The sequence below is a fragment of the Lepidochelys kempii genome, chromosome 10 (assembly GCF_965140265.1).
Source record: "Lepidochelys kempii isolate rLepKem1 chromosome 10, rLepKem1.hap2, whole genome shotgun sequence".
In the NCBI taxonomy this organism is placed as follows: Eukaryota; Metazoa; Chordata; order Testudines; family Cheloniidae; genus Lepidochelys; species Lepidochelys kempii.
In genome coordinates, this window is record NC_133265.1 from 46,152,256 (window position 1) to 46,173,869 (window position 21,614).

Genomic DNA, 21,614 nt, shown 5'->3' on the forward strand with positions numbered 1-21,614 from the left:
AGGTACTTCCAAGGTACATTGACAGACAATGGGAATGTATTTACATAAAAGGAAAACAAAACCATGAAGTCAACAAGGGGAGGAGATAACCACTCAGCTTCATGGCAGGGGGAGGAGATTGCAGGAACAGATCAATTTGTGTTTTAGAAAACACCAGTGCAGGAAGAAACCAGCATGGAATTTCCTTTACCATGAGACTCCAAATCTCCTTCCTCACAGCTTGAATGAACTTTACTTTGGGGGGTAACTTTCAGAAGAATCCATTACAAAGGTGCGCTGGAGTATGAAAGAGAAAGGCAAAGAACTCCAAGGTATCTTTTATCTAAGGAGACAAAAAGAACCAAGCACTCTGGACTTTGTGGGAGAAGTAATTGTAAACAGGGAACAGTCATAAAGTGTTTCCAGTGGGGTCATTCAGGGTTCAGTTCTTGGCCATATATTATTTAATATTTTTTTCAGTGACCTGGAAGAAAATTAAATCATCACTGATAAAGTTTGCAGATGACACAAAAATCGGAAGAGTGATAAATAATGAAGAGGACAGGTCACTGATTCAGAATGATCTGGATCCCCTTGTAAACTGGGTGCAAGCAAACAATATACCCTGTAATACGGCTAAATATAAATGTATACATCTAGGAGCAATGAATGTAGGCCATATTTACAGAATGGGAAGCAGTGACTCTGAAAAAGATTTGGTTTTGTGGTGGATAATCAGCTGAACATGAGCTCCCAGTGTGATACTGTGGCCCAATAGCTAATGCAAACCTGGGCTGGATAGACAGGGGAATCTGCAGTAGGAATAGAAAGGTTATTTTACTTCTGTGTTTGGCACTGGTGCAAAAGCTGCTGGAATACTGTGTCCAGTTCTGGTGCCCACAATTTAAGAAGGATGTTAATAAGTTGGAGAGGGTTCAGAGAAGAGCCACGAGTACAAAGCCTGCTATGTAGTGATTGAATTCCTAGAGTCTATCTATCTTGACAAAGAGAAGGTGACTTGATTACAGTCTCTGGGCACCTACGTGAGGAACAATTATTTAATAACAAGCACTTCAATCTTGCAGAAAAAGCTCTAACATGATCCAATGGCTGGAAATTTAAGCTAGACAAATTCAACCTGGAAATAAGGTGTAAATTTTTAACAGTGAGAGTAACTAACCATTGGAACAATACATTAAATGTCATGGTAGATTCTCTATCACTGACCGTTTTAAAATCAAGATTGGATGTTTTTCTAAAAGATTGATCTAGGAATTATTTTGGAGAAATTCTATGGTCTGTGTTATACAGGAGGTCAGACAAGATGGGCACAATGGTCCCTTCTGGCCTTGGACCCTTGGAATCTATGGAGATGATGATACTCCTATCGGCCCTGGCAATACTGCTAGATCTGGCTCTTCCTCCTCCTCTTCCATGGGCTGCTGAGGGGGCTCTGGCTGATCTCTGGGGGGAAGAAAGGGAGAGAGGGATGGTGAGATTCCCAATGAAAGTGGACTGATTCAGGATATTGTAATATGGATCCCATAGTCCCTTGTAAAACCAGTAAGAGGGATCCAATATAGGTTGAGGAGATCTTCAAGGCACAGTTTAAAAACAGTCCTGGGGGGAAGGGTATCCCATCTTAGGAGGTCATGGCAGTGCCTAGAGGATCCAGAACCTTCTATCGGGGATGACATCTCCTAGTGGAAGTGATGTCAGTCCTTCCCCCATGTCAAATTCCCTGGAAGAGGAAAATATGGGCTCCAGTTCCAGTGGCTGTGCTGCCAGTACCATGACTAAAGAAATGCCCCAACTGGTAGGAAGAACTTCTCTCATAGCATTCATGGACTAATGGTGTCAGAATCTACCTTGTAAGGACCAGGCCCAATAGGAGGCAATGTTCTGGATCTAGAAGGATGATGATATCCTCTGAAGTGAAGTATCTATTGCCACTCATCGGTGTGAAGAGTCTTCTTCCTATGTTCCTTTGGAGCTGGCATGGAAAGACTCTTGGAAGCCAGTGTTTCATTATGCAAGCTTGTGGATAAAAATGGAGCAAGAGGTTCTCAGGTGTCCCTTGCCAGTACTGGTGGTTGTCCAAGCCTTGACTCCCGTCTCTCCTTGCTCGGTACCGGTGGTTCTGCTCCTGTCAACAGTGCCAATGCAGGGGCACCCTTATTTTTCAAAACCTCTGGGTTGTTACCGTGACCCCTATGGGCTCTTGAGCCTCCTGGGATCCAGAACATTGTCATTGTGAAGTGTCACCTGATTGAGAAAGTGTTGGGTAAGCAGCCCTCCTCTTAGAGTGGGATTTCTCTTTAGGCTTCTGAAAGTGCTCCCTACCTTCATGGTAAGCCTGGGAAGAGTCTTGGCGCTACCTTTCCTTGCCCCTGTATTAGATGTGCGAGAGCTAGGCCTTGCCCAGTATACAAGATGGTGTATGCCTGGTCTGAATTGAACTGAAGCCTCATAGTATTGTCCACTAGATGTCTCCTACATCTGAACTTCTATTGATTGGGAAAGGAGCGGAAGATATAGCATTCAGGTATGAGCTTTTCCAAGACAGAAGAGGCTCCCCTCAAGGTCATCATTTACCAAGAAGGACTGGGGCAGGAGATGCCATTCCTGAAGGTCAGATTCCTGGGCATAATCTGCATTCCATACCTGGAGTGGGAGGAGGTAAAAGGGGGCAGAAGGGACTTGTTCAAAATTCTAACTAACCAAAATAACTCAAACTAATACTTAACTAACAAAAGGTTTTATTTTACAATATTTACAGATTCAAAGTTGGAGGGACAGTTCTGGGGACACTGGAGGGTTCCATCTCAGATCATGTGGTGGCAGAAAGGAACTGGCAGTCAGGCCCCACTTAGACCAGAGCACAAGGAGAGAAAAAGCACAGGTGTGGACCAAAGACAAATCCCACCAACAGCAAGTAAAGGGCTTCAGTTTCAGATGCATGGAGCACATGTGTAGCCCACAGTGGAATATACAAAAGGATCAGCATGTGAAGGAGTACTGTGTCCAGTTCTGGGTGCCACACTTCAGGAAAGGTGTGGACAAATTGGAGAGTCCAGAGGAGAGCAACAAAAACGATAAAAGCTTTAGAAAACCTGACCTACTAGGAAAGGTTGAAAAACTGGGCATGCTTAGTCTTGAGAAAAGAAGTCTGAGAGGGGACCTGATGAGTCTTCAAATATGTTAAAGGCGGTTATAAAGAGGATGGTGATCAACTGTTCTGCACGTTCACTGAAGGTAGAGTAGGATGTAATGGGCTTAATCTGCAACAAGGGAGATTTAGGTTAGATATTAGGAAAAACTTTCTAACTCTAAGGAGAGTTAAGCACTGGAACAGGCTTCAAAGGAAGGTTGTAGAATCCCTATCCTGGAGGTTTTAAAGAACAAGTTGGACAAATACCTGCCAGAGACGGTCTAGGTTTACTTGTTCCTGCCTCAGCACAGGGGGCTGGACTTGATGACCCCTCAAGTTCCCTTCTAACCCTACCTTTCTATGATTATATAACATCACTACTACATATTTTTGTTATAAAGTGAAATTTACTAGTGTTACCCAAACTTGCATAGTGAAATTTTACCTTACACCACAATGCCCCCTGGCAAAAATTAATTACATACATAAAATAAAACCCCACCACTTCCTTCCATCTCCTGCCCTCAGAGTCACTTCTGCCTGTATACAGACACACACAAAAAGGGCTCTGTGCTATCAGTAAGTCAGATTCAGCTACCTACCTTGACATGCTGCATTAATTGTTGTTTCTGCATATACACTAATTGACACTGCGGACACTTAAATACTCCCACCAACAGCTTGTTGGCATTCTGTTGGAAGTGCTCCTGGAGCAGCTTCTTCTTGTTAAAGACAGTCTCACAAGAACATTTGTAGATAACCCTGGAACAATTTAAAAAAAATAAAATTCATGCTCAGTATATTGACTATTTTGAAAAGACACTAGATAGAAGAAAACTCTATGATTTAGTCTTAGAAAGGGAAGTTACTTATTAGTGAATGGAGTTCTTTCAATGTGCTGCCTGCACATACCCATGCTTTTTGGTTATACCCCAAACAAGCTGCACAGGCCCCAGAACCGTTTGAAGCAATTAGCTGGAGGGGCTGAATGCATCAGGCACATATTGAGTGTTCTAAAAAGAGGATCCATTAAGCCCTGGATAGATTGGGAGGGTAACCATGGATATACAGAGGTAATTCATTCAGAGAACACCAGCTACCTGTTACTTTCAACCCAATCCAATTCCCCCCACCCATGCACCCACAAGCTCTTTCAGCCATGGCTAGAGGGGAAAAAGAAGAGGTTGCAGAGTGGAGAACACAAGACAATTTCTCCAGCTTCTTTAGGCAATGGCACCCCGAACATCCAGAAGCCAGAGGAGGCAGTTGTAGTGCAAAGTCCTTGTCAGTAGATGCCACTCTTACTCATGGGCAGGCAGGGTGTTGCAGCTGAGACTCCTCGCTGCAGCTGCTCAGCTCCCTCCCTATCTCTCCACCCCCAATCTTATGAGGCTCTGAGTTCAGGGCAGGGAACTTTGGCTTGGCAGAGACTAAGCCCCTGGCAAACAGCAAAAGCAGCAGCTTTTCCTCTTCCTCCTCTGACAGAGACAGGCAAAGGAAGGAGATGTGGGGGTGTGGAGGTGGGAGGGAATGTCAGTTCCAGAGCGATCCAGTGGCTAACACAGTTTACACAAAACATTGGGCAAACAGTGTAAATGCTTCCAAACGCTAAGGGCACTTACTGAGTAGTTTTGTGAGGCTCTTCTGGGTGCTGGCTAGTAATATGGGCAGTGGTACTGTCCGCAGATTTGAAAGCCATTGGACAAAAAGAACATTTGTGGAAGACTTCGCAGTGTTTCTCGTGAATGTGCACTTTCAGCATAGCTAGCGACATAAAGACAACTCCACAGTGGATACACCTGGAAGGCAGAGGGGAAAAAAATCTGCATTAAAATACACCAAGCACTGCCTCTCTTCAACTTCCAAAGGGAAACACAAAAGTGAAGAGTGGAGGACACCAGAGCATGGTGTTAGCTCTCACTTGACCCCCTCAGTAGTGATCTGGAAGAGGCAAAAAGCAGAATGTTAATGGAATTAATGAATCTTAAGGCTTTGCCCATGCATTGAGGCATGGAAAGTAAGGGGTTAACTGATGCCGCTCCAAAATCATCACAGGCATTGGCTAGCACCAGCTCATTAGTCTCCCCCTTCAATCTAATCCCCAGCTCCCCGTTTCATGTTCAAATATTCTAAGCAGATGGGAGAGAGCTCTCCCATCAACTTACTTCAGCCCCCATGAGTGGTGGTAGCTATGTCGGCAGGAGAAGCTCTCCTGCTGACATGGTGCCATCCACACTGGTGCTTAGGTTGCTGAAACTTACGTCACTCAGAGGGGTTGCTTATTCAGACCCCTGAGCAACATAACTTATACCAACCTAAACTGTAGTGCGTACATAGCCTAAAACAAAGGGAAGGGACAGTAGGGGCAGCCAAGGTCCTATAGGCAAGGTTCTCCCAAACTTTCATCATTTCATCCATTCAGTCAGTCTCTCCTCGCAATTACAGAGACCTAGAAATACTGCCCCCAGTGAGCTGGCAACAACTGCTTGCACTTAACCTTCTTTCCATCCATCCCACCTTTTTTCTTATTCAAAACACACAAAAACACTATTCTGTGTATCAGTTAAGGGTGCTCTACACATAACATGCCTATGACAAAACCTCAAAAGCAAGGAAAGGAAAAGGTAAGCCCTTTAACAGCACATGCCCTCTCCTCCTCCACCCAGATATATGCACCTGGCACAAACAACTATACACCACAACCTTAGGGCTTGTCTACACTGACAGCACTCCTTCAGTGCAGATACTCTGCTGTAGCGCTTAGTGAAGAGGCTACTTATACCAATGGGAGAACTTCTCCCATTGGTGTAGGTATTCCACTTCCCTGAGAGGTGGCAGTTATGTAAATGGAGAAGCCCTACCATTGACATAGCTCCGTTTACACCAGGAGTTAGGTCGTTATAACTGCGTTGCTGAGGGGTGCTGATTTTCCATGCCTCTGAGCGACATAGTTAAACTGACATAAGTTGGTAGTGTGGATCAAGTCTAATTCTGAGGCTAGGATGCCAGCCCTCCAGCAATCCTTCTCCAAACTCCTACCACCACAAATAAACCAGACTATCCCATTCTCAACTGTCCCTTCTGCACTGTTCTGGGAAACGACATTCACTCAGATTTGGGATCTGAGGTTGTGCATCAGATATGTTATGTGTAGACCCTGAATCTAACAGTGTTTGTGTGTAGATTTCCCAGTTTTCTTAGTTTTAGAAAGGATCTCTGACATACCAGCAGCTGTCTTGAAACAGGATCTTCATGACAGTAACCAGCCACTCAGGAGCTTGTGAAAATAGCTTTCCTCAAAGCTCCTCCTCTCCAGTGCACAAGAATGCTGCTGGAGTAGATCTCTTAAGCAGCTGGTGTGCTGTGACCACTGCTTTCCATGCTGGACAGTTTGGGCTCATTGCTTCTCTGTGCTCCTCTTTCGTTGTATCCATCTGTTGTCTTTTGTCTTGTATTTAGATTTTTAGCTCCCTGGGGCAGGGAGTGTCTTTTTGTTCTTGTGTGGTGTGTACAATGCCCAGCACAGTGCAGCCCTGGTTTATGATTGAGGTTCTTAGCTGCTACCACAATACAAATAAATAATAAAAAATAATCCCAACACCAAAGAAGAGGAAGGGATATTGACAGAACTAACAGTGACTACTGTGGCCACACCGCTCCCCTTCTCCTACAGCCAACTAGGCACTTCACAAAAATCCTGTCCTTTGTAAAAGGAGCTGCCACTTTGTCAAAGATCCTCCCCATGACACAACACAAGTGATGCTGAAGTACAAAACTCCCTTCCTCTTGACTATGGTAAGCCCTGACGTGGGGATATTACCATGGAGCATCTAACAAAAGGTAGGTGCTCTCCTAAAGCGTTCAGGATATATTCCAAATGTCACACTGGAGAATGGAGGCAGGGGATGAAACATGTTATTTGACAGCTCTCTGTTCCAAGTTTTCAGTTATGAGAAAAATGCCAATTATTTTTTCCTTTTTGTTAATGAATTTGAAAATTTTTACCAGTACCCTGTGAATTCTGCAGCCATGAAAACTGCAGCAGATTTCACCCCGCCTCAGAATTGTGATCCAGAATCTCAGATTTCATGTAAAGTTTCTAACCCTCATGGTTAGAAGAAAAAGCTTGAAAGAGTAATCTGAGTGAAACAAATGCAGTGATGGCTGCCTGAGTTTGCAGGCAGCCTGAAACGTTATCTCTGAGAAAAGGAACCGAGTCATTCATCTTAATGGGCTGTTAACGCTGAAACTTAAAGATGGTGGCATATTGCTGAAAACTAGAGTGTAGGGACAGCAAAAAAATAAAGTGAATTTAATATGAAAACAAACAATAGAGGAATGCAATGAATGTACTATTTATTTTTATATTTAATTCAATAAAAATCTCCATTTTATAAATGTATTGGAAACAGCTACAGAATTTCCAGAGTGCTGCAGAATCTAAGGACGTTGTCAGAGAATTTAGGTCCATCTTGCCATTGAGCACATGGGGCCTTGTATTATTGCAAGACACACTACATCTCACAGAGCAAGACTTTCTACTGTATTCCAGCAACCCAAAGGGACTAAAAAGCTGTCAGGTTTGTCCAGCTGAGAATTCTTCCAGTGTGAGGGAGCTTCCAGCTGGCATGAAGATGTATAGCTGGTTCCTATGTGAACCACTCACCCCACATGCAAGAAAGGAGGTAGAGGAGAGCATAGCTGGGATACTGCTGCACTCTGGCATTCTGTGGTCTGTTGGGGACCACAGTTAGCGGTCTTAAGTTTGACCAGCCCTTAGATTACTCTAACCTATGCCAGGGCCAGTACAAATATGCAAGGAGAATCTGGGTATGTCTGCACAGCAAAGAAAAACCTGCAGCTGGCTTGTGCCAGCAGACTTGGGCTGTAGACTTCTGGGTTTGGACTGGATGGGACGGTCCCAGACTATAGGCTCCAGAATAAGCCTGGAAGTCTACACAGCAATGAAACAGACCTACAGCCAGAGACGGCTGTCACGGGGCAGCCAGGTGATTTTCTTTGCTGTGTAGACATACCCTCAGGGAGCTATAACCAGCTCCTGGATATGCACTTCATTGCACCAAATAGCTTTTATAATCTTGCAAAGATCTATATACTACCCTATCTTAAAAGCAGAATTTTCCTGCAGATTTGTGGGATCTCTCCATTTTGGAGAGCGTGGATGTGGTGTTAACTTTCCTAGAGATCAACAATAGGACCTGGGTAAGGCACTTATCGTTCTAAATAGAAAGCTGACAGTAAAAATAAATCTAAGCTTGAGTGGGTATAAAACTGGAAAGATTTCAGGGCCAATATTTTCAAAAGTCACTAATAATTTTGGGTGCCCAACTTGAAGTTTATACAAATTGGCCAATTTCTTTTCTTTTCTTCTTCTTCTTTTTTTTTTTTTAAAAAAGTGAGCTCAAATTCATTTGAGCACTCAGAAATGCTTTCTAATAGTTTTTATTTACTGTAATCTTCTTCTTGTTACATTAAATATTTTTAAATCTGCTTTGCTGTTCCAGAATGCTTTCCTTCATTGGGATGTGTGAGCAATTATCAACCCAAATAAATAGACTTTATCCATTTCTCAAACTGCGAGGTGGAAGTGATTTTTATGCTATCAATATATTTAAAACAATCTTTCAGTGGGACTTTGGATTCAGCCCTTGCACCTCAATCTGCCAAATTTTCTGTAACAGGTAATAAAAAAATCTGTCTTTTTTCCCCCAAGAGCTGAAATAGTCCCCCATTCTTCCTCACATCCCCAGACAGACCCTTATAAACAGCACAAACCTGTATCCAACTTTGCGAGAGTAATGTAGGCAATTTTCCTTGACATGGGTTTGGAAATGGGCTGATCGGCAAAGTATCCCGCACTCTGGGCAGCAGTAAGGGGACTTGTGAGTATGGATTCTTTGATGAGCACAGTAGCAGCATTGGTTAGGCAGCATCATCTGGCACACTTGACAAGTCTAGAGAAAGAAAAAAAGAAATCACATTAACCATTTATTCTACACATTTTTTTCTTAAGTGACCTAATTTCATCCTAGAATCATTCAGATTGGAAGAGACCTAAACAATGCCTGGTTTTGCCTACTATCTCTCTATTGATGGAGATTCCACAGCACCTTGGCAGCTTCTTCCACTGGTGAACTCTTAAAAATTCTGAAGTTAGGAACTATTACAGTGGGACCATGTCTTGTGTCACTCATAGTTCTTTTAAAAACTTTCACCTATTCGTCTGAAATTTTCTATATTTGGTCTCTTCCTCAAAGTAAATTGTTCTGGAAAACTTCAGCAAAAACCCTTCAGTCATTTTTTTGCGTAGGAGGCAAGAGGGAGTAAAATAATTAATGTTTCCCATTATAAAAAACCCTTGCTTTTAAAAACACCTTTACTGCTGAAGTCACTCTGGTAAAATGTTGGAATTTGGTAGAGAAGTAGCCTGCACGGAGAAGTGCATTTGAGTGTCCCTTGGAAAACTGCTTTTGACTTTGACCAAGTTATGACCCTTCAAAACTTACATGCAACCCGTGCTGTACATTTTGCAAGGTTTTTCTTGCTAATCTTGTATAGTATGAAACTAAGGAAGGCAAGAATACACACACATAATTTGGCTACACTTTGAAGGAGCTCCTTTCTCAGTTTCTGCAGACCTTATGGAGTCCAGCACTCCTGCCCGTGCAACTGGAAGGAAAGGCCACTACTGTGTGTTGTAGAAGTATAGGTTTGTAGGGAAAATGTCATGAACATGGTATGTAAATTTTCTACATGAACATGGTTTCAACTCCGATGGCTCCAAAACCCCGGCCCCCAGGCTCCAGCAACCCCAACTCCTCTCACTTCCCCCAACAGATTCAAGAGATGTCTGACAATCTAAGGAGAACAGTAGGGAAATGCCTGAGCAGGTGTACAGCTGCGGTAGACATCTGCTGTGCAGAGCCCTGTTCTGCTATGTTTAGTGGCTCTCTATGCATATACTCCCCAGCTCTTGTTTCACGGGTGAAAGACCCCCTCATAATGTGCTTGGGAGTGTTCTGATTGAATCCAGCTAAACTGCTCCAGATCAGGGAATTCTTATGTACTAACCTTTTTCTTACAAAAGCCTTGATAACCTCATTCAAGAAAAAAGTGACATTAAGAGGGCACAATGAAACTCTTATAAGTAGGCCTGGCAGAATTCAGTATTTGTTTTTTTATAATTTCAACAGATAATTTTGACACATTGTTTCTATTTTTACCAATTTAAATTTTCAAAGTTGAGCAAAATTATGGGTTTTAACCTTTTTAAAATTTTTATCTATTTAAATTTTCACAGTGGTGGGAAACGTGGAGGGATGAGAGAAAAATTATTTAACAACAGTAGACATAGAGGTTCAAAAAATTAAAGCTTTATGACCATTAACACAAATTATCAACAGTACATGTCAAAATACATAAGTAAATATCCTTAAATCAAAGTTCTCAAGCAGCATTTTTCTTACTTTGCCTGTCTGTAAATTACAAAGATCATCAATGGAAATATTTTTTGTTGGATTTGTGTGTAAACTGAAATTTTCTTTTACCAACATTTACGAATAAAAACTGAATCCTTCTAAGCCTAGTTATAAGTCAGTGTCCAGATCAAGTTAAGGCTGCACACACTACCTTATCCATGCCTCCTTGTGGATGGGTATGGATCTGTACTTATACCACATGCTATTTCTACAGTACAACATACAATAGTTATTTCCTACATCCTTAGTCCTGGTCTACACTATGAGTTTAGGTCGAATTTAGCAGCGTTGGATCAATTTAACCTTGCACCCATCCACATGACGAAGTTTTTTTTTTTTTTTTTTTTTTTTTTTACTTAAAGGGCTCTTAAAATCAATTTCTGTACTCCTCCCCGATGAGGGGATTAGCGCTGAAATTGACCTTGCTGGTTCGAATTTGGGGTAGTGTGGTCACGATTCGACGGTATTGGCCTCCGGGAGCTATCTCAGAGTGCTCCATTGTGACCGCTCTGGACAGCACTCTCAACTCAGATGTACTGGCCAGGTAGACAGGAAAAGGCCCGCGAACTTTTGAATCTCATTTCCTGTTTGGCCAGCGTGGCAAGCTGCAGGTGAATGCAGATCTCATCAGCAGAGGTGACCATGATGGAGTCCCAGAATTGCAAAAGAGCTCCAATATGGACTGAAGGGAGGTACAGGATCTGATTGCTGTATGGGGAGACGAATCCGTGCTATCAGAACTCCGTTCCAAAAGACGAAATGCCCAAACATTTGAAAAAATCTCCAAGCACATGAAGGACAGAGGCTATAACAGGGACCCGCAGAAGTGCCGCGTGAAACTTAAGGAGCTCAGGCAAACCTACCAAAAAGACAGAGAGGCAAACGGCCGCTCGGGGTCAGAGCCCCGGATATGCCGCTTCTATGATGAGCTGCATACCATTCTAGGGGGTGCAGCCACCACTACCCCACCCCTGTGCTTTGACTCCATAAATGGATTATCACACAATAAGGATGTGCATTTTGGGGACGAGGAAGATGATGATGAGGAAATTGAAGATCGCTTGCTTGCTGTGCGCTGAGAAACCATTTTCCCCGAGATCCAGTTTCTCACCCTGGGCTGGAGCCAGTACTCCCCGAACCCACCCAAGGTAGGCTCCTGGACCCACCAGGCGGAGAAGGAACCTCTGGTGAGTGTACCTTTGTAAATATAATACACGGTTTAAAAGCAAGCGTGTTGAACGATTAATTTGCCCTGAAGACTTGGGATGCAGTCGCGGCCAGTACAGCTACTGGAAAAGTCTATTAATGCGTCTGGGGATGGAGCGGAAATCCTCCAGGCACATCTCCATAAAGCTCTTCTGGATGGTCACCTGGTTGAAATAGGGTAATTTTATTAAGGGGACATTTAGAGGTGGCCGTTCCTGCTGGGCTGCATGCCTGTGGCTGAAAAGAAATATGCCCCGCTGTTATCCATGCAGTGGGGGGAGGGGTGAAGCAATCATCCCAGAGAATTGGGGGGGTGTTGGGGGGGGTTAGTTGGGTTTCTGCTACACAGTAACCCGAAAACCACAGCCCCTCCTTTTAAATTGCCAACCCATTTTAAATGGCCAACCCAAAGGCTGCTTGGTATGGGAAATAAGGGGGCTGCTGTTTGAAACCATTCCCACATGTTATGAAGGTTAAAGAAGCCAAAAGGAGGGGGAGGGATAGCTCAGTGGTTTGAGCACTGGCCTGCTAAACCCAGGCTTGTGAGTTCAATCCTTGAGGCAGCCATTTAGGGATCTGGGGCAAAAATTGGGGATTGGTCCTGCTTTGAGCAGGGGGTTGGACTAGATGACCTCCTGAGGTCCTTTCCAACCCTGATATTCTATGAAAAGACTGTGGCTTACCATGGCTGCCTGCAAGCTGAATTCGGTTGCCCGGCCCTGTGTGTGTGTGATCTCTCACACCAAACCGGAAGACCCTCAATATAAGACGCAAAACGCAACCTGGTACTGAAAGAACATGTGCTATGTAATGTTAACAGCAAGGCTCACTGTGAAAGAGTCTACACATTGTTCTCTAAAATGTGTCTTTTAACTACTACTCTCCCTTTTTTTCCCCTCCCGCAGCTGCAAATGTTTCAACGCTCACACTATCATCTCCATCCCAGAGGCTAGTGAAGATTAGAAGGCGAAAAAAAAGCACTCATGATGAAATGTTCTCTGAGCTCATGCAGTCCTCCCACACTGAAAGATCCCAGCAGAATGCATGAAGGCAAGCAATGTCAGAGTCCAGGAAAGCACAATATGAATGCAAGGACAGGTGGCGGGTTGAAGATGATAGATGGTGTCAGCTTGCTGACAGAAGGCAGGAGGCAATGCTGAGGCTACTGGAGGAGCAAACGGATATGCTCCAGCATATGGTTGAGCTGCAGGAAAGGCAGGAGCTACAGCCCCTGTGTAACCAACCGCCCTCATCCCCAAGTTCCATAGCCTCCTCACCCAGACACCCAAGAATGCAGTGGAGGGGGCGGCCTCCGGGCACCCAAGCACTCCACCCCAGAGGGCTGCCCAAGCAACAGAAAGCTGGCATTCAATAAGTTTTAAAGTGCAGTGTGGCCTTGTCTTTCGCACCCCAACCAGTGCTTCCCTCCTCACCCACCCCTCCTGGGCTACCTTGGCAGTTATCCCCCTATTAGTGTGATGACTTAATAAAGAATGCATGAATTTGAAACAATGATTTTATTGCCTCTGCAAGAGGTGATCAAAGGGGGGGAGGGGAGGGCGGTTGGCTCACAGGGAAGTAGAGTGAACCAAGGGGGCAGATTCTCATAAAAGGAGAAACATACGTAACTGTCACACCGTAGCCTGGCCAGTCATGAAACTGGTTTTCAAAGCGTCTCTGATGCGCACCGTGCCCTCCGGTACTCTTCTAACCGCGTTGGTGTCTGGCTGCGCATAATCAGCAGCCAGGCGATTTGCCTCAACCTCCCACGCCGCCATAAACATCTCCCCCTTACTCTCACAGATATTGTGGAGCACACAGCAAGCAGTAATAACAATGGGAATATTGGTTTCATTGAGGTCTAACCGAGTCAGTAAACTGCGCCAGCGCGCTTTTAAATGTCCAAATGCACATTCTACCACCATTCTGCACTTGCGCAGCCTATAGTTGAACAGCTCCTCACTACTGTTCAGGCTGCCTGTTTATAGCTTCATGAGCCATGGGAGCAAGGGGTAGGCTGGGTCCCCAAGGATACATGTAGGCATTTCAACATCCCCAACAGTTATTTTCTGGTCTGGGAAGAAAGTCCCTTGCTGCAGACCAGAGTTCCTGAAGATGCAAGCATCATGTACCTTTCCCAGCCATCCCACGTTGATACTGGTGAAACATCCCTTGTGATCCACCAGTGCTTGCAGCACCATTGAAAAGTACCCCTTGCGGTTTACGTACTCGCTGCCTCGGCGGTCCAGTGCCAAGATAGGGATATGGATTCGGTCTATCGCCCCACCACAGTTTGGGAAATGTGCAGGTCATAGTGGATGGCTTTGCTGCAATGGGATTCCCTGAGTACTACCCTTGATAGCAGCAGCTCAGTGATTGTGTTGGCTACTTGCATCACAGCAGCCCCCACAGTAGATTTTCCCACTCCAAATTGATTCCCGACTGACCGATAGCTGTCTGGTGTTGCAAGCTTCCACAGGGCTATTGCCACTCGCTTGTGAACTGTGAGGGCTGCTCTCATCTTGGTATTCTTGCGCTTCAGAGCAGGGGAAAGCAAGTCACAAAGTTCCATGAAAGTGCCCTTACACATGCAAAAGTTTCAAAGCCACTGGGAATCGTCCCAGAGCTGCAACGCTATGCAGTTCCACCAGTCTGTGCTTGTTTCCAGGGCCCAGAATTGGCATTCCATGGCATGAACCTGCCCCATTACCACCATGATGTCCAAATTGCCAGGGTCCGTACTTTGAAAGAAGTCTGTGTCCATGTCCTCATCACTCTTGTCACTGCGCTGCCGTTGTCTCCTTGTCTGCTCTTGCAGGTTCTGATTCTGCATATACTGCTGTATAGCACAGGTGGTGTTTACAACGCTCATAACTGCTGCGGTCATCTGAGCGGGCTCCATGCTTACCGTGGTATGGCGTCTGTAGGAGAGCAGAGTGGCAGCAGAAGTGGCGGGTGGATGACGACACTGACAGCAACATGGCGCCCACATGGAAAAAGGTGCGAAACTATTGTTGGCCGTTGCTTTCATGGAGGGAAGGAGGGGGGAGCAAGGGGTAGGCTGGCAGAAGACGATGCAGTATGACTGCTAGCCATTGTGGTCTTCTGGGTGCTCGCCAGGAGACAGTGCAGAACAACTGTAGCTGTCATCGTTTCCAGGCAGACTGAATCGCCATGAGATGAAACTTAAATGGGAGTGAATCTAGGTCATTCTCTTATGTCCAGGCACCCCTGACAGACCTGCCAGGAGCACCCATGTCTGCCCAAGTGCCCCGACCGACCTCACCGAGTTCGTCCAAGAGCACCCAGGAGACGACGACGGCTACCAGTCGTACTGCACCGTCTGCTGCCACAAAGCAATGAGCTGCTGCAGTGTAGCAATGCAGTACCGCGTCTGCCAGCATCCAGGACACGTACAGTGACATGCTTGCCGTGGTATGGCGTCTGCATGGGTAACCCAGGAAAAAAGGCACAAAACGATTGTCTGCCATTGCTTTCACGGGGTGCAGGGTGGGAGGGCTGACGACATGTACCAAGACCCACCCACGACAATGTTTTTACCTCATCAGGCATTGGGATCTCAACCCAGAATTCCAATTGGCGGCGGAGACTGCAGGAACTGTGGGATAGCTAGCAACAGTGCAGTGCTCCGGAAGTCGATGCTAGCCTCAGTATTGTGGATGCACTCCGCCGACTTAATGGTCTTAAGTGGGGACACACACAATCGACTGTATAAAATCGATTTCTAAAAAATCGACTTCTAAAATTAGACCTAATTTTGTAGTGTAAACATACCCTTAGATACATATGCGTAACATTAGCATTGTGCACTATGCTGTGTGTATGCCAGAGTCCTTGAAAGTGATTTATGTGAGAAGTATACAGTAAGCCACATTTACCTACCATGACAGGTTTCACAATAACAGCTGTGTTAGTCTGTATTTGCAAAAAGAAAAAAGAAAAGGAGTACTTTTGGCACCTTTTCTATTTACCTACCATATTTCAGATTAAGTATAAACTATAGCAATAGTGAAAATGAACTGGTATATACAGTCCACCTAAATTGATAGCTATGTTAGTGTCATAATTAGCTGCCTCACCTCTTGAACTGCACCAAAGGAAGGCTGTACTATATGGCAAGCTCTCTAGAGTAGCTCACAAGCATGAGTGCCAACCTCAGGGTAGACTGTCAAGGAACAGGGCAAAAACCACAAACTGGTTGTATGTTCTATAATTAGATTTCACCAACCAAGTATAAAGTGTGAATGTCTCAAGCACTATAACAGCTTTAACATGGAGGCAGTCCCCTTGGGCACTCCGGTCTATCTTGCCACCCAGGCAAGTCTGCCTTTGCAATAGATGGTCCCTTACACTAAAAGTCTCAACAATATTCAGGTTACTACACCTAGTCTCAAAGCTAAATTGTACCTCAGAGATCTTTCTCCAAGGATAACACTTGCAGTCAATCCTGAAATAAACTAAAGATTTATTAACTAGGAAAAAGAGTTATTTGCAAGGTTAAAGCAGGTAAATACACACACACGAGTTACAGTCTTAGGTTTCAAAAGGAAATAGACACTGCTGTAATATGTAAGCTGTGTGTGTCCTTTAGGGCTAACTCAAGTTAAGCAGCTTGGGGATCCCTTGCTTATGCTTAGAAATATTGCTCTCTCTGAATTTCAAGCAGCATAGAAAGAACCATTTTTCTTGACAGGGATTTTTATCCCCCTCACTCAGAGCTCAAGCTGATGGGACGAGGGTTTGCGCATGACTCCACTTCATGGGTGCGGGGGGAGCAATCAACAAAGTCTTTCATCCACAGATGTTCCACAACGGCTTGTCTGATGTCAATAGGCTCTCTTTTGTTGGGCAGAAGATGAACCCTTTCATGGTAAACTCGTATTTCACACTTGATAGTGCTTTTCTCCTGACAGTGAGGGTTTACAGTTTTAGAGCAAATACTTTTTTAGTTACAAAGCAAACACTTAAATATTACCTTATGACATAGGATACAGATTTATAAGTGAGATTAATGCATGCAGCAACTTAGAAGCATTTCATAAAGTTTAAACACAGTATTATTTTAACAATACTAACACACAGGTGAATCAGACTGGTTTCCAGCTCTGCATTTATTTGTCAGTGTTCAGTGATGCCTAGGGGCTTTGGCATAAGCTGGCACCTGGCGTGCCAGCACCACACACACACATATAGTATGGGGTTAGTGACAAAATAATTAAATACATACAGTAGACAACAATGTATCATATAAAAAGTTTAACTCAGAAAGATATTAGATCATTACAATAATGAAATTACTGTAAACTTAACAGAATGAAAGAACATTACAAGATGCTGTACATACATATGTAAAGTTATAAACAACTTTTAAATATTATATCATAGTTGAGAAATAGCATGAACTTATGTAATTAAATACGGTCTCACATGGCACAAGGAGGTAGAGATAAAATTGTTCTATCATTTTCTGACTTTTGAGGCCTTAAACGTGCACCTTTAAAATACTCTTATGTAGTTTTAGTTAATGGAATTAATAGCGCTATAGTTAAGGCCTAACATTTTCCATTAAATGACCCTTGTTTTCAGTTGCTCATAACTGAAACTAATTGTTAGGGCTGAAATTTTCTACGTTTAGTCTTGGACTCAGGTTAGATTGGTTAGGAAAGTTTGAGGAAAAAATGGTGCAGCTGTTTTCAAGAATGTTAAAAGAAACTGACTGCCTCCCCCCCCCCCTCATCATCCCCAACTGCAGACCCTCCATAATTGGATAGTGAATTTGCAGTGGGAAAGTGCATAGTCCCTAGGACTTCAGCAACATGCAGAGTACTTTGGCTCTGATCCAATAAAACAATTTTAAGCACAAGATTGGACCCACTGAATGGGCTATTCACGTGCTTAAAGTTAAGCATGTGCTATGTGCTTTGTTGGATCAGTGTCAGAGCACTCTACACGCTGCAGGATTAAGCAGAAACTCACCATTTGCATATGTACAGCAGAACTTGCTCAGCACTGCTCTCTTAATATTTTTAATGTTCCAACTGAACTGGCCTGGCCATCCCTCTTACATTTACATATTAACATGTAAACTGTTCCTGCTCATCAACAAAAATAGCCTTTGGCCTATCAGAGAGGGCACTGGGCTGGGAGTCAAGGAGACCAAAATGGCCTGAGAGGTTCCACCAGATGATTTTTGTCAGAGGTTTGGAACAAAACGCATGTCTGTAATAAAGCTGCACTAAGTCTTATCCACATGGTCACAATACTTCTCAGAATAAATATGCCAAATCTATGTGCTTAGTTATGGAGAAATGGTATCCTGTCTGACAGTGTCTGATACCAGATGCTTCAGAGGAAGGTGAAAAAAACCTTTAAGTTGTCAATGATGTAGTAACTTCCCCAATGATTCCTCAAAGCTTCGGTCAGAAATTGGCTTATGCCCTAACTTTGTTTTCGTTCATTTGTTTTAATATTATTATTGTAACTTTGAGTGCTCTCATTATCTATATAAATGTCTAGCCCATTTTTTAACCTCAATGTATGGCAGTGAGTTTCACAGGCTAATTGCCCTTTCTGTTAAAACTCGTAAAAATACTTTTTTAAACCTGCCGCTTTTCAGTTGCATTACATATCCCTTTACAGAGTTACACTTACATAGATCCTAACACCAAAAGGGCCAATCATAATCATCTAATCTGATCTCCTCCACAACACAGGTCATAGAATTTTGCCTAATTCCAGCATCAAGCCCAACAAGAATTTATGATTGAACTCCAGTATATCTTTTAGAAAGACAATCAATCATGATTTAAAGACTTCAAGTGAAAAAGAATTTATCAAGAATTTAAGTTCTTCCAATGAGTTATTATGCACCACATTGTCCACACTAGACTTTTTACTGAGTTAATGGATTGCCAACTGCTTGTAAAAGACAGTGTTGATATTCCTCAGACATTAGTTTGTTACCTTAGGAAATGGACTGCATGCAGCTTATTATAACTATTTCGGTTAGGAGGGTGTGACTTTTTGATGGAAATACTTGTACACCATTTAGAGTGAACACAGTTTTATCAGGATAAAGGTGCCTCGTGCTTCTATAAATTAATCCCCTTCCCATATGGGAATAAGCACTTTTATACAGGTGTAACTGCACCTACACTAGGGGGAACATATCAATTTGAAGTGGTACAATTTATGTGGAGACAAGGCATGGGGCAAAGAACAAATGTTTATTTCCTAGAACAAATATTTGGGGAACGTTCACACTAGCCTTTAAAGATTCATAGATACTAAGGTCAGAAAGGATCATTATGATCACTTAGTCCAACCTCCTGCACAACGCAGACCACAAAATCTCACCCACCAACTCCTGTGAAAAACCTCTCACCTATGTCTGAGCTATTATCTACCTTTAGTTAACTGGCAATCAATCAATTTGAGTTAAAAAGTGTAGATAAACCCACTGTTAAAAAGGTGTGTCTTATTTCCAGTCTGAATTTGTCTAACTTCAAACTCCAGCCATCGGATCTTGTTTTGCCAGTTCTCATTCAGCCAGTTCTGCTCTCACCCAGCTCTCTTCCCCTTCTGGAATGCCAGCCCCAGGGCTACTTCCCTTGTTCCAGGCACCCACCACCAGAGTTAGTGCCACTCCTCTGTAGTTCCACTTCCCAGGCACAGCCTGCACAATCACTCCTCTTCCCCCCCCCATGGCAAAGCAGACTTGACTGCATCGTCTATAGCTGCCACCAACTATAATCCCTAAATACCTAGCATTTTATATTCTCTCGTTCTGCCCTGCGTCTTTCAGGTAATGCAACAACACCTTCCTAATACCACACTTTTCCCCAATATTTTTACTAAATTACAAAGTTACCTTATGCCATTTAAATTCCTCAAACAGCTTTTCCCTTTCTTTCTCAAAGCCCTTACATACCCATAACAGGTAATCAATTGTTTCTTCTACCAGACAGCATGCACATAGTCCATCTTTGTGTTTACTGATTTGATTAAGATTTTCATTAAAATCATAATGGCCAGTGAGTATTCTAAACAAAATCACTTCATTTTTCCTATCCGGGCCCCGAAGCATAGCATTATCTTCAACTCTAGTAGAGCACAATTCAAAAAAATAATCCCCCTCATTTTTCGTTGATCTAAATTTGCCATTCCTCTTTTAAATTTTGTGTACTAGGCTTTCGAATTCCTGTTTACTCAACGGCATTTCTATTGAATCTCTCTATTTCTTACAGCGCTTTTAGCTGCTTTTTGAGCCAATTTGTTCCATTATCCTGATACGTGCTGGGATCCAAGCTAATGCTACATGTATCCCCATCTGTACTAACTTATTAGAAATATAATTTCATTGATTAAATCACTTCTACTTATAGATGCACCCTTTTTATTGCCATATGATCTGATTGAGTCTGAAAAAATGACCCTCGCTCCAGTTTAAAACTGGCATTATTGCTACTAGTTTGGCTGTCATGACAGCTACAAAATTGGATATTCTTTTACATGCACTAATTCCAAATTTTGGTATACAATATGCTCTCCCTATTCTTCCTATTTTTTTTTCTTTTTTGGACTTATCGGTATACATTTTCAAAAACAACTCCACTTTTCCTCTATATATCGGAACACTTCATTTTTTATACCTATAGTCTACTTTTTAACTCTTACGTTTATAAAATAACTCGAAATCCATATTTGGACCTGTGCTTTCATCCATAACTAATTTTCCCATGACTAAAAGTTTTGAGTTCATTTAGCTTTTCCTTATCTTTCAGCTCATGCATCCACATTTTAACTCGAATGGCAGGCATATGGAGTTCTAACACTGCGTGCCTATGAATGTCCAACAACCCTCATAAATTTGGGTGGTACTTTCATCATTGCAATTCCCTTTAACTTTGGCCCAGGAAGTTAGGTCCACTAGTTTCAATCGTAGTGTTACTGGCATTTCACTAGCAGCTCTGTGTAGCGCGCCTATGGGTGTTGTAATAAAGGCACCTCACACGACTTTTAGTGCCTGTGCATATACTAAGTCTAATTTTGTAAGTTTGAATTTGGTGCTGACCCAAAAGCTTGCCAGCCATAGTTGATAACTGGTATGATTAAGGCTCTCTCTGTATACTTTTCCTATTAGCCCCCCAATTAGTCCCAACAATATTTTTAAAGCAGGTTGATCCTTCCTTTGCATTTATCTTTAACATAGTCTGTATAACAGTGTGGATAAAAATCAATGATTAAAAAACAAAATCAGATTTTTTGGATACTTTTTTTCCCCTCAAAAAACATTTTAACTAAAGATAGCTTTAATTAAGATACATTATAGCTCAAAGATATCTCAACATGGAATAGGGATTATAAATTCTAATTCTATAGCATGAGACAATATATTCATTTAATGTTCAAGAAAAAAGTTTTGTAAATGAGTTCCAATAGTTCATGGAACTATTTTATGGGGTTCCAGGGGCTTCTGTATAGATTATTTAGGTTAATCCTTCTATCTACCCAATGGGGCTCAGTCTAGAAGATACCATCAGAGATGCTTAGTTTTGCAGTTCTCAAACTGTGGATTTGTATCTCCAGAGATAACAGCAAAAATGTTTTTAAATAAATAAATACATAATATATAGAGGTGAGAAATAAGACCTCAACCCTATTGTCCCTCTGCAAATTTGTGTACACAGAGTCAATCCCTTACCTAGCTCTAAAAGTACAAAGTTTCAGAAAGTTCAATGGCTAGAAGATTGGTGGGG

General features: G+C 42.9%; 1 protein-coding gene across 6 annotated transcripts in view; it reads right to left on the bottom strand.

Moving 5' to 3' along the window:
* Nucleotides 1-21,614, bottom strand: part of ZNF592 (zinc finger protein 592) — a 95,865-nt gene that overhangs the window by 19,832 nt on the left and 54,419 nt on the right. For all 6 annotated transcript variants that reach the window (XM_073363249.1, XM_073363251.1, XM_073363252.1 and 3 more), the window contains exons 3-5: nucleotides 8,927-9,105; nucleotides 4,753-4,929; nucleotides 3,733-3,892 (exon numbers count right to left, since the gene is read on the bottom strand). In XM_073363249.1, the coding sequence (XP_073219350.1) occupies nucleotides 3,733-3,892; nucleotides 4,753-4,929; nucleotides 8,927-9,105 (516 nt within the window). The remainder of the gene's footprint in view (nucleotides 1-3,732; nucleotides 3,893-4,752; nucleotides 4,930-8,926; nucleotides 9,106-21,614) is intronic.